Source organism: Schistocerca piceifrons, chromosome 8 (assembly GCF_021461385.2).
Source record: "Schistocerca piceifrons isolate TAMUIC-IGC-003096 chromosome 8, iqSchPice1.1, whole genome shotgun sequence".
Lineage (NCBI taxonomy): Eukaryota > Metazoa > Arthropoda > Insecta > Orthoptera > Acrididae > Schistocerca > Schistocerca piceifrons.
Window position 1 is genome coordinate 120,058,121 of NC_060145.1, and position 26,972 is coordinate 120,085,092.

General features: G+C 44.6%; 1 protein-coding gene across 2 annotated transcripts in view; it reads left to right on the forward strand.

Annotated features, from left to right (window-relative positions):
- LOC124711152 (UDP-glycosyltransferase UGT5-like) overlaps positions 1-26,972 on the forward strand; it is a 274,796-nt gene that overhangs the window by 24,819 nt on the left and 223,005 nt on the right. For both annotated transcript variants that reach the window (XM_047241052.1, XM_047241051.1), the window contains exon 2: positions 21,173-21,428. In XM_047241052.1, the coding sequence (XP_047097008.1) occupies positions 21,173-21,428 (256 nt within the window). The remainder of the gene's footprint in view (positions 1-21,172; positions 21,429-26,972) is intronic.

A 26,972-nucleotide genomic window follows, 5' to 3' on the forward strand; every position in this document is an offset into this window, starting at 1 on the left:
TATTTATGCAGGTACATACAACGGCGTAAGAGGATACTGTCTGCGTCTCATTTGGCTTGTCATGTTTGTAAACACGGAGAGATAAGCGGTTGCGTAATGATCAAGGTCAACGCTCCACAGAGTATCTCCCATGTGGCTAATGCAATAGGCTAATTAATTATTTTCCTTTATTTAACATATTTTCTTTGATGAGGATAAGGGAAAGGAATGATTTTATTTAATTTCTATAATAATGGGTAAGGTCACCGACGAGTTTAATTTTTTTACAATTGTCAGCACCTTTAATTCAGACTGACACAGTTTCAGATTTATTTATTTTACGATGATTCCTGGTCCTCAGAACGAAAGGCATGGTGGACGGGTAATATGATTTACCCATGTCTCTATTGTAGACCTTTGCGATGTGAAATGTCCGATAAGCGATGATGTCCCGGCTGTTAAAACTTTCTAACCCCACAGTGTCAGCCGAGAACTGTTAAGTGTAGTAATTATTTTGTTAAGAAAGCGACAGTCTTCGTGCAGCCGCTCGAACAACAGCATTGGACTGCTCACACAGAAGATGCCACGATATTATAGGAGGAGAGGGCGTACCCGCCTTACAGTTTATAAAGCAGGTACGAATCCTGCCTCGGGCATGGAGGTGTGTGGTGTCCTTAGGTTAGTTAGGTTTAAGAAGTTCTAAGTCTAGAGGACTGATGACCTCAGATGTCAAGTCCCATAGTGATTAGAGCCATTTGAACCATTTTGAACTAAACGATAAACTTTATCCCCTTCATAATTTTGTGGGAGTTGTCAATAAGAAAAGGTTTGACATTATGTGTAAAGTGTGCTGCAAGTCTCCAAGTGGTTCAAATGGCTCTGAGCACTATGGGACTTAACATCTATGGTCATCAGGCCCCTAGAACTTAGAACCACTTAAACCTAACTAACCTAAGGACAGCACACAACACCCAGCCATCACGAGGCAGAGAAAATCTCTGACCCCGCCGGGAATCGAACCCGGGAACCCGGGCGTGGGAAGCGAGAACGCTACCGCACGACCACGAGATGCGGGCCAAGTCTCCAGGTGCTCTCATTCTCAAATACTGGATGACCAAAGTATGGGTAGTTAGCGATGTGGGATATACTGCTTTTTCATCCCCAACCTTTTGATGGGTAGGGTCCTCTGGCTCAATTGAACCGATCATTGACTGAAAATAATTTTGTTCGGTTACTTGGAGATCATTTGCAGCCATTCATGGACTTAATCTTCCCAAAAAACGATGTCGTGCCACCAGGTCACAACTATTCGCAATTTAATTGAAGAGCATTCTGGAAAAATTGAGGGAATGATTCGGTCACCCAGATTGCCCAGCATGAATCCCAATATGAATCCCAACGAACATTCATAGAACATAATTGAGAGCTCAGTTCGTGCACAAAATCCTGCACCACAAACACTTTTGCAATTATGGAAGGCTATAGAGGCAGCATGGCTCAGTTTTTCTGTAGGGAAGCCCATCGACTTGTAGTCCACGCCACGTCGAGATGACGCACCACGCCGGGCAAAAGAAGGTTCGAAAGGTATTAAAAATAGTTCTTTCCTAATTAATGAATAATTAATACCATTAGATATCAGTGGTAGGGATAAGGATCTAGGCCAACTGATGCGTCTCACGCCCTTGTGAAACAAGAAGGGTAATAATGCAGACGTCTAAAAACCAGGCATGAAGACGGCATACTGTGTTACGTTTTGTCTCCTACAGATCTACTCGGCCGTCGTACCGTTTGTTCAGTCACCTGGACTCTCATGTGCCCTGCAGATCTCACATTCTTGCCCACCACTTGTGGCCATAGGAGGCAGTCCTCGAGGCGACAGCCCGAACGTATTTGTGACCGAAGTAGTAAGGTGCTGGCCATGTAATCTGGACGGTGACGCTTGAGACTTCATTCTGGACATCCAGATTTAGGTTTTCTGCGGAGGTGTGCACACTGCACTTTCAACCTGTCCATGCTCGCCTGTTAGCCAGGAGGCAAGCTACTGCACGTTTTCCGCAGAATTGGCAGCCACCTCTACTCCCACCCAAGCCAAGCTACGCCCAACCCAAGAAGATTCCCGTTGTGCTCCGCTAAGTAGAGTTTATTCTGTACGCTTGCATTCTAGTGTTATGAGTAGGGTTTGGATGTTGATAAAACTATCCAAATATCAGAAGACAATGCTGAATGAACTATACGGAATGTCTAGTTCATCTTGACCACCCTAAATAACTGTTTTTCCAGATGCAAATTACGAAATGTTTCAAGCAGATGATCTTTAGCCGTCAGGGGGACATCAATCAGCATGAGTGACTTCGTTGTAGCTTTGTTTTTTACAAAGATATGAACAGGGGTATGACTTTTTTAAATGGCATCCTGTATTTTTTATTCGGTAATTCGTTTCCTCTCCTAACGACCTATTCAAAATGTATTACAGTGTATCATTCACTGAAACACAACGTTATTAATTACATAACACAATACTGACTTTGAGTCCCATAGTGCTCAGAGCAATTTTTGGATCCATCTGGGAGGCTGTCTTCGGTTCAGAACACGACGTGCACGCAAGGCATTATGTGCTGGACATCCATCGTGTTGATATCACATGAGCATTCTGGTTCATAGCGGCACATCTTCCAGAAGAGGAGGAAGAATTCGTCGAAGTCGGGATACACTGTGCCGTTTACACTGCCACTGATGAAATAACGGCCAATAATTGTAGTACCAAATATCCCACACCAGACGTAACTCTCCATTGACGCTGATGTTCCACCTGTCTAAGCCATCGTGGGTTGGCGCTGGACCAATAATGCACATTCCTTGTACGAGGGCCGTTCAGAAAGTAACCTCCGGTTGATTTAAAAAAATACACCAAGTTAAATAAAAATATTTTAATATATACACTCCTGGAAATTGAAATAAGAACACCGTGAATTCATTGTCCCAGGAAGGGGAAACTTTATTGACACATTCCTGGGGTCAGATACATCACATGATCACACTGACAGAACCACAGGCACATAGACACAGGCAACAGAGCATGCACAATGTCGGCACTAGTACAGCAATGCAGGCTGCTATTCTCCCATGGAGACGATCGTAGAGATGCTGGATGTAGTCCTGTGGAACGGCTTGCCATGCCATTTCCACCTGGCGCCTCAGTTGGACCAGCGTTCGTGCTGGACGTGCAGACCGCGTGAGACGACGCTTCATCCAGTCCCAAACATGCTCAATGGGGGACAGATCCGGAGATCTTGCTTGCCAGGGTAGTTGACTTACACCTTCTAGAGCACGTTGGGTGGCACGGGATACATGCGGACGTGCATTGTCCTGTTGGAACAGCAAGTTCCCTTGCCGGTCTAGGAATGGTAGAACGATGGGTTCGATGACGGTTTGGATGTACCGTCCACTATTCAGTGTCCCCTCGACGATCACCAGTGGTGTACGGCCAGTGTAGGAGATCGCTCCCCACACCATGATGCCGGGTGTTGGCCCTGTGTGCCTCGGTCGTATGCAGTCCTGATTGTGGCGCTCACCTGCACGGCGCCAAACACGCATACGACCATCATTGGCACCAAGGCAGAAGCGACTCTCATCGCTGAAGACGACACGTCTCCATTCGTCCCTCCATTCACGCCTGTCGCGACACCACTGGAGGCGGGCTGCACGATGTTGGGGCGTGAGCGGAAGACGGCCTAACGGTGTGCGGGACCGTAGCCCAGCTTCATGGAGACGGTTGCGAATGGTCCTCGCCGATACCCCAGGAGCAACAGTGTCCCTAATTTGCTGGGAAGTGGCGGAGCGGTCCCCTACGGCACTGCGTAGGATCCTACAGCCTTGGCGTGCATCCGTGCGTCGCTGCGGTCCGGTCCCAGGTCGACGGGCACGTGCACCTTCCGCCGACCACTGGCGACAACATCGATGTACTGTGGAGACCTCACGCCCCACGTGTTGAGCAATTCGGCGGTACGTCCACCCGGCCTCCCGCATGCCCACTATACGCCCTCGCTCAAAGTCCGTCAACTGCACATACGGTTCACGTCCACGCTGTCGCGGCATGCTACCAGTGTTAAAGACTGCGATGGAGCTCCGTATGCCACGGCAAACTGGCTGACACTGACGGCGGCGGTGCACAAATGCTGCGCAGCTAGCGCCATTCGACGGCCAACACCGCGGTTCCTGGTGTGTCCGCTGTGCCGTGCGTGTGATCATTGCTTGTACAGCCCTCTCGCAGTGTCCGGAGCAAGTATGGTGGGTCTGACACACCGATGTCAATGTGTTCTTTTTTCCATTTCCAGGAGTGTACATCTTACAACTACATCTTTGCACTATTTTTCTACATAGTCTCCATAGCGATTGAGGCACTTATCGTATCTCTTCACAAGCTTTGAAATTCCTTCTGCGTAAAAATCACCCGCTTGTGCCTGGAGCCAGCCTGTGACCGCATCTTTGAGCTCTTCGTCGTCATCAAACCGCTGTGACCCAAGCCATTTCTTCAAATGCATGAAGAGGTGATAATCACTTGGCGCCAGGTCTGGGCTGTAAGGTGGATGGTTGATAACATCCCACTTGAAGGACTCAAGAAGGGCCGTTGTTCTGCGAGCAGAGTGAGGACGGGCGTTATCGTGCAAAAAAACGATACCGGAAGTCAGCATACCACGGCGTTTGTTCTGTATAGCCCGTCGTAACTTTTTTATTGTTTCACAGTACACGTCTTGATTAATGGTCGTACCACGTTCCATGAATTCAACCAACAACACCCCTTTGGCATCCCAAAACACCGTTGCCATCAGTTTTCTGGCAGAAAAATCTTGCGAGGCTTTTCTTGGTTTGGTAGGCGAATTTGAATGTGCCCACATCTTTGATTGTTCTTTTGTCTCAGGGTTCACGTACTTAATCCAGGTTTCGTCACCGGTCACGATTCTGTTTAACAATGGTTCTCCTTCGTCCTCATAACGTGACAGAAAGTCTAATGCAGAGGCCATTCTTTGAGTTTTGTGGTGGTCGGTAAGAATTTTGGGCACCCATCGTGCACAGAACTTACGGTAACCCAATCTTGCTGTCACTATCTCGTACAAGAGAGTCTTAGAAATCTGTGGAAAACCAGTAGACAACTCCGACATTGAGAAACGTCGATTTTCACGAACTTTTGCATCAACTGTCTGAACGAGTTCGTCAGTCACCAATGATGGTCTACCACTCCTCTCTTCATCATGAACGTTTTCTCGTCCACTTTTAAATAAACGTACCCATTCACGGACAACTCCTTCACTCATAACTCTTGGTCCGTACACGGCACAAAGCTCACGATGAATAGCTGCTGCAGAATATCCTTTGGCTGTAAAAAACCTTATGACAGCACGCACTTCACATTTGGCGGGGTTTTCTATTGCAGCACACATTTCAAACTGCCACAAAAACTAAACTAGTGCAGGTACGACGTTCACTCGGCCACAGCTTGATGCCGACTGACATGTTGAGTGCGTGAACGCACAGATGGCGTCGCTACTCCCCCCACAACCCGCACTGTGACCAATCGGAGGTTATTTTCTGAACCGCCCTCGTATTTACCTGTCCTTTGTTGGAAAAGGAACATTCATCGGTAAATAGAACATTGGAGAAGAAGTTCGGGATGGCGAGGTTTTACCGCTGTGCCCACTGACAGAACTGTACACGATTCTGGAAATCATTCCCATGCAATTCTTGACGTATGTGTACAAGGTAAGGATGGAACCGGTAACGTGTAAGAATACGACGTGCACTGGCTTCAGGAATGCCAATATCGTGTTCAAGCTGTCTACATCTTCATCTGCATATATACTCCGATAGCCACCAAGCGGTGTGTGGCGGAGGGCACAATTCGCGCCAAAGTCACTGTTCCACTCGCGGATCGCGCGAGGGGAAAACGACTGTCTCAACGCCTCTGTACGAGCTCTAATTTCCCTTATCTTTGAATGCTGATCACTGCGAGATTTGAAAGTTGGTGGTAATAATATATGCTCTTCATCCTCGGCGAAGATCGGATTTCGGAATTTCGTGAGCAGCCCCTTCCGTTTAGCGCGTAGTCTATCTGCAAGTGTGCCGAACAAGATGGTCTTCACCCTAGGACTGCCACGTCACTGTTCGGAGTCCGGTCTTTTTGCGAGTGTACATTCTCGTGAACATCGCTGCAAGCAATCATGTACAGCGTCTACATTCCTGCCAAGTCTTTCAGATGTAGAAATCCGAATACCAACTTTGTTTCCGGTTGGACGATTCCTTCTTAGTGTTGCGATTTTTTTTTTCAGCAGTGTAGTTTTTTAACAATAAGACATGGTAGCATAAACAGAAAAGGTTTATGTCAACAACAGCACAGATTACCTAAATAGTACATTATCAACGAGATGTTCTCGACACAGTACCACTATCCACGATCTTCTAGTAGTGCGGTAGCGTTTCGCTTCCCAGGCCCGGGTTCCCGGGTTCGATTCCAGGCGGGGTCAGGGATTTTCTCTGCCTCGTAATGACTGGGTGTTGTGTGCTGTCCTTAGGTTAGTTAGGTTTAAGTAGTTCTAAGTTCTAGGGGACTGATGACCATAGCTGTTAAGTCCCATAGTGCTCAGAGCCATTTGAGCCATGAAACTCCTTCCTCATCAGCTTGATCATGGACACGATCATTAAGTTTTCTTCTATTCTATAATGCACTTTTTCGAAATTTTGGAGTCTAATTTGGAGAAAGCAAAGGGAAGGATGCGCTCTGGATAACAAAATAACCTTGTTCTTTTGTTGATTTTTAATATCACGTTTTTATTGATTTGTCACCAAATCCTGTCACCGATCGAAGTGGTGTTAGCGTTTAAGCTAAATAAATGAAATTGGAAGTTAACATGACGATGAAGAGTTCATTAGGGACTGAGTTAAGGTTGGCAGGAATCCAGAGACGTTATTTTCAAAGGAACCATTCCGACATTTGCTTTAACTGAATCAGGGAAATCACGGAAAATGGAAATCTGGATGGCCAGATGGGGAGTAGAGCTGCATTAAGACAGTGGACTCGCCCTCGGGAAGGAAGGATTTTAAATCCGTGTCCAGCCAATCACATTTAGGTTTCTTCCAGAATCTCATTGAATCGCCTAAGACAAAGGGAGGGGATGTATCCTATAAAAATGATACCGTTTGTTTTATTCCTCTTTTCTGTCTTACCACAGCGTAACTGCGTTTATAACGATCTCATCGTCGACGTACATCCAACACTAATTTTCGGTCTCTTAGCATTCCTGCCAGTTCCACTGGTTCTTATCTTTCAGAAGATACTTTTGGAAGCTAAGTTCCGACTCTTTCAGCTTCCAGTTCATTTTCTTATGTGTATGAAGCAAAGGGATTTGTAAATCATATCCATTGCAATGCTATAGTTGTGATGTGTACACAGTCACCTGGTACAGTTCTGATGTGTACATAATCATTTGGTACACGGCAGTACTACCCGAGAGTGCCACCATGCAGACACACTTCATGCCAGACACATCAAAGTTCCGAGCGGTCCCCACAGGGATGGCGCTCATAAATTAGAACCGTTTTATGCAAAGCAGGTGTTGACAGATGTGAAAATTACCGAACTATCAGTTTAATAAGTCACAGCTGCAAAATACTAACGCGAATTCTTTACAGACGAATGGAAAAACTGGTAGAAGCCGACCTCGGGGAAGATCAGTTTGGATTCCGTAGAAATATTGGAACACGTGAGGCAATACTGACCTTACGACTCATCTTAGAAGAAAGATTAAGGAAAGGCAAACCTACGTTTCTAGCATTTGTAGACTTAGAGAAAGCTTTTGATAATGTTGACTGGAATAATCTCTTTCAAATTCTAAAGGTGGCAGGGGTAAAATACAGGGAGCGAAAGGCTATTTACAATTTGTACAGAAACCAGATGGCACTTATAAGAGTCGAATTGTAATTCTATCAGAGACAGCAAAGGACTTGGAAGAGCACTTGAACGGAATGGACAGCGTCTTGAAAGGAGGATATAAGATGAACATCAACAAAAGCAAAACGAGGATAATGGAATGTAGTCGAATTAAGTCGGGTGATGCTGAGGGAATTAGATTAGGAAATGAGACACTTAAAGTAGTAAAGGAGTTTTGCTATTTGGGGAGAAAAATAACTGATGATGTTCGAAGTAGAGTGGATTTAAAATGTAGATTGGCAATGGCAAGGAAAGCGTTTCTGAAGAAGAGAAATTTGTTAACATCGAGTATAGATTTAAGTGTCAGGAAGTCGTTTCTGAAAGTATTTGTATGGAGTGTAGGCATGTATGGAAGTGAAACGTGGACGATAAATAGTTTGGACAAGAAGAGAATAGAAGCTTTCGAAATGTGGTGCTACAGAAGAATACTGAAGATTAGATGGGTAGATCACGTAACTAATGATGAAGTATTGAATAGAATTGGGAAGAAGAGGAGTATGTGGCACAACTTGACAAAAAGAAGGGACCGGTTAGTAGGACATGTTCTGAGGCATCAAGGGATCACAAATTTAGCATTGGAGGGCAGCGTGGAGGGTAAAAATCGTAGAGGGAGAACAAGAGATGACTATACTAAGCAGATTCAGAAGGATGTGGGTTGCAGTAAGTACTGGGAGATAAAGAAGCTTGCACAGGATGGAGTAACATGGAGAGCTGCATCAAGCCAGTCTCAGGACTGAAGACCACAACAACAACATGCTTCCAACATGAGACCTTAAAATACTCCGCTCCATACTCCTACAGCAATGTCAGCCATCGCAGTGGGAACTGGTACCTAGAATTACATGCTTCTTCCTCTGAATAGACTGTTCATAAAAGGAGGCTCATTGCCGACACTTGGCAACGTTGAGTTACTGTTCCAGTTCGTCAATTACAACTCGTCAGTTCCAGTCTAGAGTTATTGCCATACGGAGCAGAACGTCAATTACCGCCATTATAACCAGGCGCTATGAACGAGTGATCGTCGGTAATCACCGAACAGTACACGCCAATCTGTGTAACGTTCAAGTCGGAGATGGGACTAAATACGAGGTGCATTCAAGTTCTAAGGCCTCCGACTTTTTTCCTCCGGACTGGAAAGAGATAGAAACATGCGCATTGTTTTAAGATGAGGCCGCATTCATTGTCAATACGTCTCAGAGATGGCAGCACCGTATGGCAGATGGAATTTTACCGCCAGTGGCAAGAATGAGAACTGTTTTAAATACTTAAAATGGCGACGTTTTCCTTACTTGAACAGCGTGCAATCATTCGTTTCCTGAATTTGCGTGGTGTGAAACCAATTGAAATTCATCGACAGTTGAAGGAGACATGTGGTGATGGAGTTATGGATGTGTCGAAAGTGCATTCGTGGGTGTGACAGTTTAATGAAGGCAGAATATCGTGTGACAACAAACCGAAACAACCTCGGGCTCGCACAAGTAGGTCTGACGACACGATCGAGAAAGTGGAGAGAATTGTTTTGGGGGATCGCCGAATGACTGTTGAACAGATCGCCTCCAGAGTTGGCATTTCTGTGGGTTCTGTGCACACAATTCTGCATGACGACCTGAAAATGCGAAAAGTGTCATCCAGGTGGTTGCCACGAATGCTGACGGACTACCACATGGCTGCCCGTGTGGCATGTTTGCCAAGCAATGTTGACGTGCAACGACAGCATGAATGGGACTTTCTTTTCGTCGGTTGTGACAATGGATGAGACGTGGATGCCATTTTTCAATCCAGAAACAAAGCGCCAGTCAGCTCAATGGAAGCACACAGATTTACCGCCACCAAAAAAATTTCGGGTAACCGCCAGTGCTGAAAAAATGACGGTGTCCATGTTCTGGGACAGCGAGGGCGTAATCCTTACCCATTGCGTTCCAAAAGGCACTACGGTAACAGGTGCATCCTACGGAAATGTTTTGAAGAACAAATTCCTTCCTGTACTGCAACAAAAACGTCCGGGAAGGGCTGCGCGTGTGCTGTTTCAGCAAGACAACGCACCCGCACATCGAGCTAACGTTACGCAACAGTTTCTTCGTGATAACAACTTTGAAGTGATTCCTCATGCTCCCTACTCACCTGACCTGGCTCCTAGTGACTTTTGGCTTTTTCCAACAATAAAAGACACTCTCCGTGGCCGCACATTCACCAGCCGTACTGCTATTGCCTCAGCGATTTTCCAGTGGTCAAAACAGACTCCTAAAGAAGCCTTCACCGCTGCCACGGAATCATGGCGGCAGCGTTGTGAAAAATGTGTACGTCTGCAGGGCGATTACGTCGAGAAGTAACGCCAGTTTCATCGATTTCGGGTGAGTAGTTAATTAGAAAACAAATCGGAGGCATTAGAACTTGAATGCACCTCGTAACTGTTAAATACAGATGTCCAGACTAAACTTATTTGTGCAGGCTGTGGCAAATAAAAGTGGCCCGGACGAATGGATACTGTTCGACTTGAATGCATACTTATAACCATTGTCCATGACGTGCGTACCGCTTGTTCGCCCATCACGTGATCCACACTAGTTTAGAGCGTAGTGTGATCTGTGTCAGTGTGAATGGAGCAGTGCAAAGGGGCAATGGTACTCAGAGTGGTTCAAATGGCTCTGAGCACTATGGGACTTAACATCTGAGGTCATCAGTCCCATAGAACTTAGATCTGCTTAAACCTAACTAACCTAAGGACCTCACACACATCCATGCCTGAGGCAGGATTCGAACCTGCGACCGTAGCAGTCGCGCGGTTCCGGACTGAAGCGCCTAGAACCTCTCGGTTACTGCGGCCGGCTACTCAGAGTGGAGCAGCGGATGTTGATTGTGGAAATTATCTTGGGAAGTAAAGTTGTGGAAACAGGATGATCAGTTGTCTGCTGATAAGTTTAATGGTGTCAACACGCCTGCAAACAGTGGCATGCAACGTTTAGTCCGAAAGTGGCGTCACACAGAATCTTTTTTGAGTAAGTCAAGAAACATCCCGAAACGTGCCCTCAAACCAGAAAATTTGGCTGCAGTCCACCAGAAAATGCTTCAGAGTCCTACAAAATCACGTCGATCATGCGAACGAATACTCTACCTGGACTTGCACATGCGTCTCTACCGAGTGCCTGTAGTTCATGCATTAAAACCAGCAGATGCTCTTTAGCACCTCCCGTTTTGTGAGTGGCCGTTCATTGAAATAACAGTGAATGGCTTGGACATGAATCTCTTCTTTTATGTCTGATGAATCCTGGTTTCATCTGAGTCGTTATATCAACTCATAAAGTTACAGATTGTGGGCAGCGAAGAATCCACATAACTCCCATGAAACACCTTTGCATGACCAGAGGATTGGAGTTTGATTTGCAGTGTCTGCACACTGCATTATTGAGACCATCTTCATTTATGAGACGATGACAAAATCAAGCTGATATTTTTTTACGTTCATTGGTGCTATTTACTTACATTTTGTTTCCTAAGTACCTCTAACATACCATATAAATACATATTCCTTTTTATGTGGTATGGCAATGGTATTATACAGAGGCTGGACAAATATGGAAACACCAAAAACACATAACATTACCATGTCTAACATGGTGTAGGTAACCCTCTGACATTCAAAACAGCTGCCAGTCGCGTCGAAATGGAAAAATACATACGCTGTATGGTTTTCAAGGGAAGCTTATAACTTTCTTCTTGCAAAACAGTGGCAAGTTCTGTCAACAACGATGGAGGTGGACAGCGATCACCCACATTTATCACTAACATAGACCACAGAGGCTCAGTAATATTGAGATCTGCCCGCATCTCGTGGTCGTGCGGTAGCGTTCTCGCTTCCCACGCCCGGGTTCCCGGGTTCGATTCCCGGCGGGGTCAGGGATTTTCTCTACCTCGCGATGGCTGGGTGTTGTGTGCTGTCCTTAGGTTAGTTAGGTTTAAGTAGTTCTAAGTTCTAGGGGACTTATGACCACAGCAGTTGAGTCCCATAGTGCTCAGAGCCATTTTTTGAATATTGAGATCTGGTGACCGTGGAGGGCAGGGGATATGTGACAATATATCCTCGTGCTCACAAAACCAGTCCTTGACGATGCGAGCTGTGTGAACAAGGGCCCTCTCGTCATAGAACGCAGCATCACCACAGACGACACTGTACCATGGGACGGAACTGAGCACCCAATATGTTCACACAATCAATGGCAGTAATGCGACCTTGCATAGTAGCCATTGGCTCAAGCAATACCACGATATGGCTGGCCAAATCATTATCGAACGACTGTCACTCTTTTGACGTAAACTCAGCCAAAAGGAGGGAACATCGTGCTAGTCCCAACCGAACAAATGACACTCTTCCATTGCTCCATAATCCAGGTTTTATAGATTCGGCTCCACATTTTCCTGTTATGGACATTTACACTACTGATGAATGACTTTGGAATTCCATCTCCCCTGCAGTTCCCTGCTTATGGAGCTCCCTTTGTGTTGTTTTAGTGTTGACATGTTCACTAGAAAGGTAATCAGCCTATTTTCCGTCAAAATACTCTTCAGTGGCCGCCTGTCGTGATCACGCAGCACACACTTTCGTCATTGTTGTGGTGTAAATCATAGATATGCTACCTCCTGAAGCACCGAACACTTCCGCAGTCTTGCTCGCGGAAGGAGCCACCGTGCGAGCACCAACAATTTGCCCACGTGCGAATTCACTTAGCTCCGACGCAACGCACTCACAGCTGCACAGAATACTGTTCTCACCTCGACTGACACTTACAACGTTTTGAGGACATTGTATGTGTGCTGTTCGTGGTAAAATACAACAGCGCCATCTGTTGCCTTGACTGACATCTGCATTTATGTTCGAGCATGCATTTCTCGCTGTGAAACTTCCTGTCAGATTATAACTGTGTGCCGTACGGAGACTCTAACTGCGGACCTTTTCCTTACGCGGACCATTGCTCTATCAACTGATGTACCAAAACGCTATTCATGACGCGTCCTCACAGCATTACAACCGCCAGTACTCGTCTCCTACATTCCAAATTTTACAGAAGTTCCCATGCAAAACTTGTGGGACAAGCACTCTTCGAAGAAAGGATATTGTTAAGATACGGCTTAGCCTGGGGGGATGTTTCCAGAATTCTGGATTTCTCGTGGTGTTTCCATATGTCTCTCCAACCCCTGCAAGTACAAATTCATATTTTGCAGCTTAATAATATGATGATGGTTTTTGTTATTATTAAGGAACAAGAAGAAATGATTACAAATAAAATAAAATGTTACAGTTGCGCCGTGTATGTACAATACAGTATACAGGTTGTTCCGAACCTATGAGGCGTGACTGTAAAGTTTTAAGAACGGATCCGCTACTGCTCAATGGTTTGGTGGGCAGATACACGGAGGGTGGGGAGTGAGTCATTGCCTAGTTCTTGCACGCCCTCTGACAGGAAACTTCGTTTCCTTTATTCAGTTCGTTGTGGCAGCTGGCTGAGTGCGGGTCTGTTAGGACTAGTTGCCGGATTCTGTCTGCGTGAAACTGGACGTAAAAACGGAGCAACGGGTTTGTGTAAAATTTTGTTTTAAAACCGGGAAATCAATTCTGAGACTTATGAACTATTAAAAACAGCTTTTGGAGATAATTATTTGAGCCAGTTAAATGTTTTTGACTGGTTCAACAGATTTAAAAATGGCCGCGAATCATTTGAAGATGAACCATGGTCCGGCCGTCCTTCCACCTCAAAAATGAATGAAAATGTTGTGAAAGTTCGCGACTTAGTGCGCTCTGATGGTAGAATTACAATTAGGAAGATGGCTGATGAACTTAATTTAAGTTTCTATGCAGTTCAGTCAATTTTATCAATCAAGTGTTGCCAGGTGACCAGAGACAATACCGACTTGAACCGTGCCAAGAACTGATTAACCGTACTAAAAATGACCCAGATTTGTTAAATAGAGTAATTACATGTGACGAATCGTGGGTATATAAATATGATCCTAAAAACAAAGTGCAGTCTTCATAGTGGAAGACTCCAGGTTCACCACGACCGAAAAAAGCACGGCAAAGTTGGTCGGAGGTTAAGACAATGTTCGATTCTACCGGTATTGTGCATTATGAATTTACCCGTGGAGGACAGACAATTAACCAGAAATACTACAAATGTGTTCTTGAGCGTTTGTGCGAAAAGGTGCAGAAGAAAAGGCCTGCATTGTGGAAAGACAGGAGTTGGGTGCTACACCATGACAATGCTCCGTCACATTGTGCCTTCTCCATTGTTGAATTTTTGACCAAATTCAGAATTCCTGTGCTTCCACAACCGCCATATTCCCCTGATTTGGCCCTGCGGACTTCTACCTGTTTCCTAAAGTGAAATTTTCACTGAGAGGGAAGCGATTTGACTCGATTGAAGACATCCAGGAAAATACGGAGAGCGACCTTAACACATTTCAGGAAAAAAATTTCTAGGAATGTTTCCAAAAGTGGAAACACCGTTGGAGTCGGTGTGTTCAGTCAGAAGGGGATTATTTTGAAGGATATGCATTACAGTAGCATGTAAGTACCACCATTGCACAATTATAAGCCCATTCCTAAAACTTTCCAGTCACACCTCGTATTCGATCAAATTAATACAGGAGGTAGAGAATATATAAACGGCAGGGAACAGTTTGTTACTATTTCTGACGTAAGCTGTTATGTCTGTCTCCCTGACTGTGAAAGTGTTTTTTCAGATATCCACTGAGCCGTGGTGGCGGCTCTTCCCTGCCTTCGTAGTCGTATGTGTCTAAGGCTCCGTGTTTCCCTCTGTGTATCGATTCTCCTTGTGAAGCAGTATCTCTGGCGGTGCATCGAGGAGGCGACGAAACGCGGAGGGAGCCAGTACGACGAAAACAAGCCAACGCCAGGGGACGGCGGACCAGAACGACTAGCGGCCCAGACTGCCAGCGGCACCTTCATTTTTCTGCTGCTTGTTTTGGTCACGGCCTTAACCTTTCTCGCATGCTGCGATTTTTGGAGAGACGACGTCCTGTTGAATGAATTCAATTCGTCTTGACATCCGTTGGTTTGCGATTCGGGCGATTCAGTGCTGTGCGCGATTGAATATTTAATGCTGCGCTGCCAATATTCAACTTAACTTCGCATTTTACACCTTTCATGCACAGTGCTCGTACTAAGAGAGCTAATGGCTTTTCCTGGTCTTGGTAGCTTCCTGAAGGGCTGAATTTAATGTGATTACTGACAGTTTTTTTTTGTTTAATGGTAGTTTTTAGTAATTGTGTATTTGTGCCTTTCAGTGAATTTCTAAGACTGGTTTTCTGTCTTACTTATTGCATGTGTAATTTGGTCGCCTAAATGGAATTACAGTGGCCAAAGGCAGTTATTTAACTAACGTTATTTATCCTTTAATTGTATTAGTGATTACTTTGAGGGTTCCCCTGTTTTATTTAAATGTCGGTGGCCGGACTTTTTTTAATAACAGTTTTCTTAATTGAAGTGTAACCCTTTAGTGTTCTTTAAACAATTTTGTGGTGTAATTGGATCAAAGTTTTCTTGTGGATGGCTACGTGAAATACTCATTGAACGGAAATGTTTAATTAGTCATATGAACACCTGATTCTAACGTCAATTAAAGTCACTAATTGTATTTCCTGCTGCTGGTTATTTTAGCAGTTGCCCTTTTTTTATTGGTGAGGTAGCGGATTTAAACCTTGTATGTCTAATATGTATGCAAATTGAGTTATAGATTTCCTTGCTTAAACTGTTGCGTTAGCGCCTGATGGGTGTGTGAATCTGTTTAATTCCAGTTCTGTAGAGGTAATCTCGTCTCTTTTTGCCTTATTGTGAATCTGTTTAATTCCAGTTCTGTAGAGGTAATCTCGTCTCTTTTTGGCTTATTGTGAATCTGTTTAATTCCAGTTCTGTAGAGGTAATCTCGTCTCTTTTTGCCTTATTGTGAATCTGTTTAATTCCAGTTCTGTAGAGGTAATCTCGTCTCTTTTTGCCTTATTGTAAGATACGCTAACAAACGGCTTGGTGACCTGATAGTATTCGGCTGTAGTTATCGCTGAGCCTCTTATTACAATTGTAACTAGCCAATTGATTAATGCTTGAGACTGCCTGTAATTCTCATGTTCTCTTTTCTTGATAGAGATATTTTTTTACGAGAGTTAAAGTTGCTACTCTTTGTTTCGTTCTTGTAACGGCTTCATTTGTAATTATTGTTAAACCACTTCTTTGACCCTCACTTATTTAGTGCCTTTTGGTATAAGGAACTCGCCTCAGCTTGCGACCAACAACTGTACACGTCACGGGCACGCGGTCCTGTTGAGGTTACGTGTCTCCTTGTTCTTTTTTAACTTGCCTCGTGGCGCGGGGGATTGGCTTAAGCACAGTAATTCAGACCGTCTGTTGGAATGAGCAACTTCTCTTGTGTGTTTTACGCCCTGTATTCTTATTCAAAATTGTACCCTATCCCTCACAACATCTTGCTCACTAGAGGTTCAGATTTAAGTAACTGTACTGTACCAGCTATTTCTCTCAGCCATTGTGCTGCGCGGGATTAGCGGAGCGGTCTCAGGCGGTGCAGTCATGGACTGTGCGGCTGGTCCCGGCGGAGGTTCGAGTCCTCCCTCGGGCATGGGTGTGTGTGTGTTTGTCCTTAGGATAATTTAGGTTTAGTAGTGTGTAAGCTTAGGGATTGATGACCTTAGCAGTTAAGTCCCATAAGATTTCACACATATTTGAAAATTTCTCAACCATTATTGATTCATAGTTTATTTGAAAGTATTTCTTTAAACCTTTCACCTTGTATCTTCTAGAGGCACTTAAGCGTTATTTATTTAAAAATATTGTTTTATAAAAAAAGGGGAGAATTATTCTGCTTTAACAGTATATTCGCTTGTCTTCTTGATATAAGGAACTGTTAATGTTACTATGAAATAACTTGTTGCCTTTTATGAAATTACTGATTTTAGTATAAACTGTAGCAGTTTTACGGTTTCCAACACAGATTGGTCGAGTGCACACTGAATGTGGGAACAGCTCCAAGACCTCATTTTTGCCATTTGATTAGTGAGAAATGCTACCGTTTTTTACTGTGTGTATATTTCTCTTGTACATTTTGACATATTTACCGTTTGGTTGTTGTGTGTTAAGAGGGACTCTGATCATTAATATGTTTAATATTATTTGGAAATTGGAAATTTGTGGTAAGATCCTATGGGACGAAAGTGCTGATGTCATCGATTCCTAAGCTTACACACTACTCAATCTAATTTAAACTAACTTATGCTGAGGGCAACACACACACCCATGCCCGATGGAGGACTCGAACCTCCGACGGGGGCAAAGGGGGAGGGGGGGGGGGAGGTCACGAACCAGTGACAAGTTGCCTGAGACCGTGCAGCTACCCCGCGCGGCAATATTATTTCTTACTTGAATAAATCTAATCAAACGAAAATGACATTACTACTCTGAGTTGCCCCCTCACGATTCCTTATCCCACCATCCTAATCATGCACAAGTGGCATGTTTCGGCACATGTGAATCCGCGAGATACTCGACTTCATGCTCATTAAAGCGATTCGATGTTAGTGTGTGAGCCGGCATTTTCAGTGATAGACTGATTGGAACATATATTCTTCCATTCCGCTTCAATGGACGAGATATCGTATCTGCATGAAACATGTGTTGCCAGAGCTCCTGGAGGTTGTAATGTTAGATAAGGGATGTACCACCAGCACGATGCGACCTCAGCCCATTGAAACATTGCTGTGAGGAGTCGTTTGAGAGCCACCTCCGGTAATTGATGGATCCGCGCAGTTGGCCCCGTGGCCTGGATACCTACATCATGTGAGCTCAAGTGTCTGGATTCCTTCGTCTGAGGGCATACACAGTAGCTAGTGTGTGAAACCGTTGTGCCGGCCGGTGTGGCCGTGCGGTTCTAGGCGCTTCAGTCTGGAACCGCGTGACCGCTACGGTCGCAGGTTCGAATCCTGCCTCGGGCATGGATGTGTGTCATATCCTTAGGTTAGTTAGGTTTAATTAGTTCTAAGTTCTAGGCGACTGATGACCTCAGAAGTTAAGTCTCATAGTGCTCAGAGCCATTTTTGAAACCGTTGTGGAAACAGAAGAAGACCTCGTCGTCAGAAATGCCGTCGCTGCTGCTACCATTGCAGACATGCCAGGACTTTTCAAATGGACACAACAGTCAATGATCCAACGATGCACTACATGCATACAGTCCAATGGTCGGCCATTCGAGGAGTTGCTGTGAATGCCACTTCTATAATTAGCATGCTAAAATACCTTCTTTGTGGATCGTCCCTAGCATCAGAAACTTCCGTCTACATCTACATCTACATCCATACTCCGCAAGCCACCCGACGGTGTGTGGCGGAGGGTACCCAGAGTACCTCTATCGGTTCTCCCTTCTATTCCAGTCTCCTATTGTTCGTGGAAAGAAGGATTGTCGGTATGCCTCTGTGTGGTCTCTAATCTCTCTGATTTTATCCTCACGGTATCTTCGCGAGATATACGTAGGAGGGAGCAATATACTGCTTGACTCTTCGGTGAAGGTATGTTCTCGAAACTTTAACAAAAGCCAGTACCGAGCTACTGAGCGTCTCTCCTGCAGAGTCTTCCACTGGAGTTTATCTATCATCTCCGTAACGCTTTCGCGATTACTAAATGATCCTGTAACGAAGCGCGCTGCTCTCCGTTGGATCTTCTCTATCTCTTCTATCAACCCTATCAGGTACGGATCCCACACTGCTGAGCAGTATTCAAGCAGTGGGCGAACAAGCGTACTGTAACCTACTTCCTTTGTTTTCGGATTCCATTTCCTTAGGATTCTTCCAGTGAATCTCAGTCTGGCATCTGCTTTACCGACTTTAATTTTATATGGTCATTGCATTTTAAATCACTCCTAATGCGTACTCCCAGATAATTTATGGAATTAACTGCTTCCAGTTGCTGACCTATTTTGTAGCTAAATGATAAGGGATCTACGAGTATCATTCTACGTATTCGCAGCACATTACACTTGTCTACATTGAGATTCAATTGCCATTCCCTGCATCATGTGTCAATTCCCTGCAGATCCTCCCGTATTTCAGTACAATTTTCCATTGTTACAACCTCTCGATACACCACAGCATCATCTGCAAAAAGCCTCAGTGAACTTTCGATGTCATCCACCAAGTCACTTATGTATATTGTGAATAGCAACGGTCCTATGACGCTCCCCTCAGGCACACCTGAAATCACTCTTACTTCGGAAGACTTCTCTCCATTGAGAATGACATGCTGCGTTCTGTTATCTAGGAACTCCTCAATCCAATCACACAATTGGTCTGATAGTCCATATGCTCTTACTTTGTTCATTAAACGACTGTGGGGAACTGTATCGAACGCCTTGAGGAACTCAAGAAACACGGCATCTACCTGTGAACCAGTGTCTATGGCCCTCTGAGTCTCGTGGACGAATAGCGCGAGCTGGGTTTCACACGACCGTCTTTTTCGAAACCCATGCTGATTCCTACAGAGTACCATAAATAACATAACTAACAAGGGAACCTCCCCATCGCACCCCTCTCAGATTTAGTTATAAGTTGGCACTGTGGAGAGGCCTTGTAAAACTGAACACTGATCAATCGAGAAAACAGGAAGAAGTTGTGTGGAACTATGAAAAAAATAAGCAAAATATACAAACTGAGGAGTCCATGTGCAAGATAGGCAACATCAAGGACAGTAGCAGCACAGGAGCGCCGTGGACCCGTGGTTAGCGTGAGCAGCTGCGGAACGAGAGGTCCTTGGTTCAAGTTTTCCCTCGAGAGAAAAGTTTACTTTCTTTATTTTCGCAAAGTTATGATCTGTCCGTCCTTTCATTGACGTCTCTGTTCACTGTAATAAGTTTAGTGTCTGTGTTTTGCGACCGCACCGCAAAAACGTGCGATTAGTAGACGAAAGGACGTGCCTCTCCAATGGAAACCGAAAACACCTTTGATCACAAGGTCATAGGTCAACCGATTCCTCCACAGGAAAACACGTCTGATATATTCAATACGACACTGGTGACGGCATGTGCGTCACATGACAAGAATACGTTGTCGACCCACCTAACTTGTACTCTTGGCGAATGGGTAAAAAGATTCTTGTACCTTGCCCGATTTAGGTTTTCTTGTGGATGTGATAATCACTCCCAAAAAAAGTGATGAAAAGATAAGAGTTTGTCACATAAACTGCAACAAATGAATGCAACAGTTTCACAGTCGCACAGTTTTCCCTGTGCTCTGTCAAAACATATGTTTTTAACGTTTTCAAATTTTTCCGTGCGTAGACCGTCGAATGCTGCATATGTCCAAGCAAATCTGAACATGTCCTGGAATTTTGGAGAGCGAAGTTGATTATGTGTGAGTGCCTGAACTTTGATAATTGACACGGACGGACAGATAATAATTGTCTGAAAATAAAAAATTAAACTTTTCACCCGAGGAAAGACTTGAACCAAGGACCTCCCGTTCCGCAGCTGCTCACCCTAACCACGGGACCACGGCGTCCATGAGCGTGCACTATCCTTGATGTTGCCTATCTTGCGCATGGACTACTCAGTTCGTATATTTTGCTATTTTTTTCATAGATCCATACAACTTCTTCCTGTTTTCTCGATTTATCTGTGTTCAGTTTTTCAATGCCTATCCACTGTGCCAACTTATAACTAAATCTGAGGGGGGTGCGATGGGGAGTTTCCCTTGTAAGTATATTTGTTTTGATGTTCTCTAACTTCTGTATTCTTCTGTATTAATTTGAACAAATAATTTCAGAACGTTCTGTAGACTGGTACATACTCTTAATTTTAAAATTACTCTATTGCCTCCTGGGTCTAAGGCGGCTCGATAAAAATCCAGGCAAGAACTGTCTATATCTTTTCCTGTTTTTATTTTCTTAATGAAACCCAGTGATTTTGTGGGCTTCGCTAAGGTTTGAGTGGCCAGGTTCCATGTAGTTTACCAACTCTTTTATGAGAAGCATTACCATGAAATATGGTGTACTCTAACAGTACATTTCCTGAAAACGTAACAAATACTGCTTCTACTCGAAAAAGTATACATCGCTGCTCAACTCTCTGATGTACTTTCGCACATTGGTAGCTGATACCTTCCCTTGCATCTCGGACTGTTCTGATTCTGTTGTGGTTACCTTCGCAGATGGCGCCAAGTCAAACAAAGGCGGTGGTAGCCGTGCTGTTGCTGCTGATGCGCCTGCCGGACGCTGCACGTGCGGCGAACGTGCTGGTGGTGTTCCCCATGGGGGCACGCAGCCACTGGAACCTGGGGCGTGCCATAGCCATGGGCCTTCACGCGCAAGGTCACCACATCACTGCCGTCACGCCCTTCTCTGGACAGGGGCCATCCACCAACTGGACCGACGTCCCCTTACCCAATCTCATACACTTCTTTGGCCGTGAGTATGCTGTCATAGAGCGTAAATATCTACCCAGGTGGGATCAGCCATGTAAAATTATAAACAAAAAAAATTTTTTTAATATTCTTCACTGTGCTTTCACAGCTGTTATAAATACGCAAAGACAAAAAGAAAAGAAAGGAAACGACGAACCACGAAGGAGTTATCCGAATGGGGCGAAACTCGGTAGATGTGATATGCCTGTACAGACAAACAAATGATTACAATTTCACAAAAAAATGATGATTTATTCAAGCGAAAGAGATTCACAAACTGGGAAAGTCGATAACAAAATGACACTAGTTCAGAGACTTTACAGGTCTCATACAGATATGACTTTATGTATATAGATTGATCGGCAAGTGAAAATTTGTACCAAGGCCGGGAATCGAACGTGGGTCTCTTGTTTACTATGTAGGTGCAGGTGGCTGTTATGCCCTCGGGACTGATCGAGAGAGTTGTTGGATGTCGTGAGGGATGTCATGCCAAATTCTGTCGAATGTGGCAAAATCCCGAGCGGCTTCGAGCGCCCTGCCTATAATGATCTAAACGTTCTCAATTTGGGGAGACAACCAGTGGCCTTGAAAGTGAAGGTAGGGTTTTTCAAGCACAAAGGCAGCAGGTCATTACCTTGCAGGAATGTAAGCCCAGGATGGCTTGCCATGAAGGGCAACGAAATGGGGTGTAGAATACCGTCGACTCAGCGCTGTGTTGTGAGGGTGCCGCGGTTAACAACCAAAGAGGTCCTGCTACGTACTGAAATGGCAACCCAGATCATCACTCCTGGTTGCCAGGCACCATGACGGATGGTAGATAGGTTGACATCCCACCACTGTCCATGGCATTTCCAGATACACCTTCATTGGTCATCATGGCCTGGAATCCCACTGGCCGGAGTATGATGAGTCCCACGTTGACCTGAGCTCCGATGACCAGCAAAGATGTGTCTGGAGAGGCCCCAGGCGGCGGTGGGACACCAATCTGATCGTTGTCCACCATACAACCCGAAAACCAGGAGTGATGGTCTAGATTGCCATTTCCTTTCGTAGCAGGACTAGTTTGGTTGTTATCCATGCCTCGTTTAAAGCACAGCAGTATGTCGATGATACTCTACCCAGCATTTTCTTGCCCTTCGTGACAAATCATCCTGGGCTTACTTTTCAGAAAGATAATGCCCGCCCGCAAACGGCCGGAATTTCTATTATTTGTCTTCGTGGTTGCCAAACTACTTGCTCAGCAAGGTCGCCAGGTCTCTTCCCCAGTTGAGAGCGTTTGCAGCCTAACTGGGCAAGGCACTCCAACCAGTTAGGAATTTTAAATATCTAACCCACCAATTGGACATAATTTGGTACCATATCCCTCAAGAGGACATCCAACAACTCTGTCAATGAGTGCCGAGCCGACTAATTGGTTGCATAAGGGCCAGAGAGGGACGCACTCGTTCCTGACTTGATCAGTTTATGATTCCTTTCTCCTGAAGAAATCATGTAATTTTTTTGTTATTTTAATCACTTCTGTTCTTCCGTATCCCACTTCTTTTATTGATATTTTCTGAGGAATCTCTTAAACTTCGGCCTATTCTTCATCACTGCTAAATTTATATGTAAATCTATATTTGCTCTTGGGTACACCTTACAATCCAGTATCTGAATTCGCAAGCTCTGTCTGACCATGATGTAATCTAACTGAAATCTTTGGGTGTCTGTTGGTACTTTGCAAGTGTACCTTCTCCTTTTGTAATTGTTGAACAGAGTATTCGCTATTTCTAGCAAAAATTTATTATATAATTCAACTAGTCTTTCTCCTCTCTTATTACTAGTACCATGACCATATTCTCCCGTAAACCTTTCTCCTACTCATTCCCCTACAAGCGCATTCCAGGCACCTATGGCTGTTAGATTTTCATCTCCTTTAACGTAATGTGTTACCCGTTCAATATCCACATCTACTTTCTCTATTTCTTCATCTTCAGCTTCCGACGTCGGATATATACATGAACTATCATTGTCAGTGATGATCTGCTGTCGATTGTGATGAGAACAACCCTATCCCTGAACTGTTTGCAGTAGCTCACTCTCTGCCCTACCTTCCTGTTCATAACGAATCCTACTCCAGTTATATCATTTATGCTGCTGCTGATATTACTCTATAATCGTGTGACCAGAAACCCTTGTCTTCAGTTTCACTCCGCTATCCCCCGCAATATCTACATTGAGCCTTAGCATTTACCTTTTCATATTTTCTAGCTTCCCTACCACATTGAAGCTCCTGACATTCAACGCTCCGATTCGTAGAACGTTATCTTTTTGTTGGTTACTCAGTCTTTTTCTCATGGTCACCTCGCCCTTGGCAGTCCCCTCCCAGAGAATCGAATGGAGGACAATTGCGGAATCTTTTCCCAATGGAGATATCATTACGTCATTTTTTCAGTTACAAGCCACTTGTCCTGTAGTTACACATTATGTGCCTTTATCGCAGTGGTGTCGCCTATCTGCATCACCATACCGTTGATCATTACGGATTCTTCCGCCCTTAGGGGCAGTTTCTCACCCCAAGGCCAAGGGAGTGTTCTGAACCTCATTCCGCTCCTCCGCCGTCTTTCACAAGGCCACTGGCACAATGAGGCAGACTTCTTATGCTGGAAGTCTTTGGCCGCCAATACTGATTATTATTCGACATTCAAGTGGCGGGGGGGGGGGGGGGGAGGGTTGCGCGAATCCGCGACCGTGGGTGCTTTCATTACTAACGAAAGACGCTATTGCTAGACCATTACAATAAAGAACAGACAAAGACAGTTTCCTGTCACATAAGAAAGTGCTAACAATGTAGTTACGTACATTCTAATTTTAGATTAGTGCCATACGAGATCACATTTGGGAAACTCATCAAGTCAGACTAAAGTTTTCCGGGACCAGAAGAGTGTAATAAGAATTATCTGTGGTGTTAACTGAGAAAAATCCAGCAGAGACGTGTTCGAGGGACTGGGGATACTAACTACTCCTTCTTCATATTGAAAACATCAGCAACCGATCTGTTGGGAGAGGTATCGTACAAGACCACAAAAAAGTAACTTGTCACCAAGAAAAGATAAACTGATTTTATTTGACAAGTTGTGCAAACCATTGTTATGATTTTTAATACATGAAATTACATACATTAGATATATGTAATACTTATAACAACCCAAGAAAAATGAGCAATAAACATTTAGTATTTCAAATTTGGTCAGTATTTATGAGTTTTCAAATCGTGACATTGCGGTGACTTTCACCTCACTGTGGTGGTTTTGTATTAGTATAAATTCAATAAAGCACAGTATGAATTCAATTACTTCTGTAACAAATAGAAAAGCATTACAGTTAACGAATGTTCCAGAGTAATACATCAAGCATCAACAAAACTTTTAGTTAACACTCGTAAGCACACCAGATCACGACAGGCAATGAGCAGCTGTGAAACATAACGTACAAGTAAATCGGAGGAATGTTATCTGAACTCATATAAATAGGTAGCGATCGTATTATTACAGAGAAGAAATCTGGAACAAAGAGCCAATCATGGAATAAGGCAGTAACCAAATCTCAGCCAAAAGACAATTTAGCTATGCACACTATGTGATCAAGAGCATTCGGACATCTGGCTGAAAATGACTTAGGCGCTACAGTCTGAAGCCGAGCGACCGCTACGGTCGCAGGTTCGAATCCTGCCTCGGGCATGGATGTGTATGTTGTCCTTAGGTTAGTTAGGTTTAATTAGTTCTAAGTTCTAGGCGACCGATGACCACAGAAGTTAAGTCGCATAGTGCTCAGAGCCATTTTTTTTCCAATGACTTACAAGTTCATGGCGTCCTCCATCGGTAATGCTAAATTCAGTATAGTCTTGATGACAGGTTCCGCCCTCGCAGGCATACGTTCAGTCAGGTGCTGGAAGGTTTCTTGGGGAATGGCAGCCCATTCTTCACGGAGTGCGGCACTGAGGAGAGGTATCGATGTCGGTCGGTGAGGCCTGGCACGAAGTCGGTGTTCCAAAACATCCCAAAGGTGTTCTATATGATTCAGGTTAGGTCTCTGTGCAGCCCAGTCTATTACAGGGATGTTATTGTCGTGCAACCACTCCGCCACAGGCAGTGCGTTATGAACAGTTGCTCGATCGTGTTGAAGGATGCAATCGCCATCCCCGAACTGCTCTTCGGCAGTGGGAACCAAGAAGGTGCTTACAACGTCAATGTAGGCCTGTGCTGTGATAGTGCCACACAAAACAACAAGCCCCCTCCATACCCACACCCTGCCATCGGATCACCACATTGTGTACCGTGATTCGTCACTCCACACAACGTTTTTCCACTGTTCAATCGTCCGACGCTTACGCTCCTTACACCAAGCGAGGCATCGTTTGGCATTTACCGGCGTGATGTGTGGCTTATGAGCAGCCGCTCGACCATTAAATCCAAGCTTTCTCACCTCTCGCCTAACTGTCACAGTACTTGCAGTGGATCCTGATGCAGTTTGGAATTCCTGTGTGATGGTCTGTCGTGTCACCGCCAGACACCACACTTGCTAGGTGGTAGCTTAAATCGGCCGCGGTCCATTTAGTACATGTCGGACCCGCGTGTCGCCACTGTGTGATCGCAGACCGAGCGCCACCACAAGGCAGGTCTCGAGATACGAGATAGCACTCGGCCCAGTTGTACGGACGACATTGCTAGCGACAATACGGACGAAGCCTTCCTCTCATTTGCCGAGAGACAGTTAGAATAGCCTTCTGCTAAGTCCATGGCTACGACCTAGCAAGGCGCCATTAGCCTTACCTAGTTTGAGAGTTATCGTATAAATGTCTTAAGAAGAACGTTGTAAACCAACAAAGATTAAAAGTTAAGTATAAAGCAGCTACGTATTTTCTTTATAGCAGTCATAACGTATCCTGTTCCAGACTTGACGCCAGTCGGCGTGTGTGTACGCGTGCCTTTCGGCTCCCTTCTCAGTGTGGCGTTAACTAGCTTGTTACGCCACAACAGTCTGGATAGATATCTGCCTATTATGCATTACGTCCCTTTTCAACTGTCGGCGGTCTGTCAGTCAACAGGCGAAGTCGGCCTTTACGCTTTTGTGCTGTACGTGTCCCTTCATGTTTCCACTTCACTATCACATCGGAAACAGTGGACCTAGGAATGTTTAGGAGTATGGAAATATCGTGTACAGACGTACGACACACGTAACACCCAATCACTTGACCGCATTCGAAGTCCGTGAGTTCGGCAGAGCGCTCCATTCTGCTCTCTCACGATGTCTAATGATTACTGAGGCCGCTGATATAGAGTCCCTGGCGGTAGGTGGCAGCACAATACACCTAATATGAAAAAAGTACGTTTTTGGAGGTGTCCGGATACTTTTTATCACATAGTGTATGTAACTTAAGTTACGATAATTGAGACTAGTTCTGTGAATGAATGCAGAAATAAAATTTAAACAACAACGCTCGCATATGTTAACTTAAAATAACAGATAGCAAAACTAAACTTATATTAATAGTGTGTACAAAATAAAT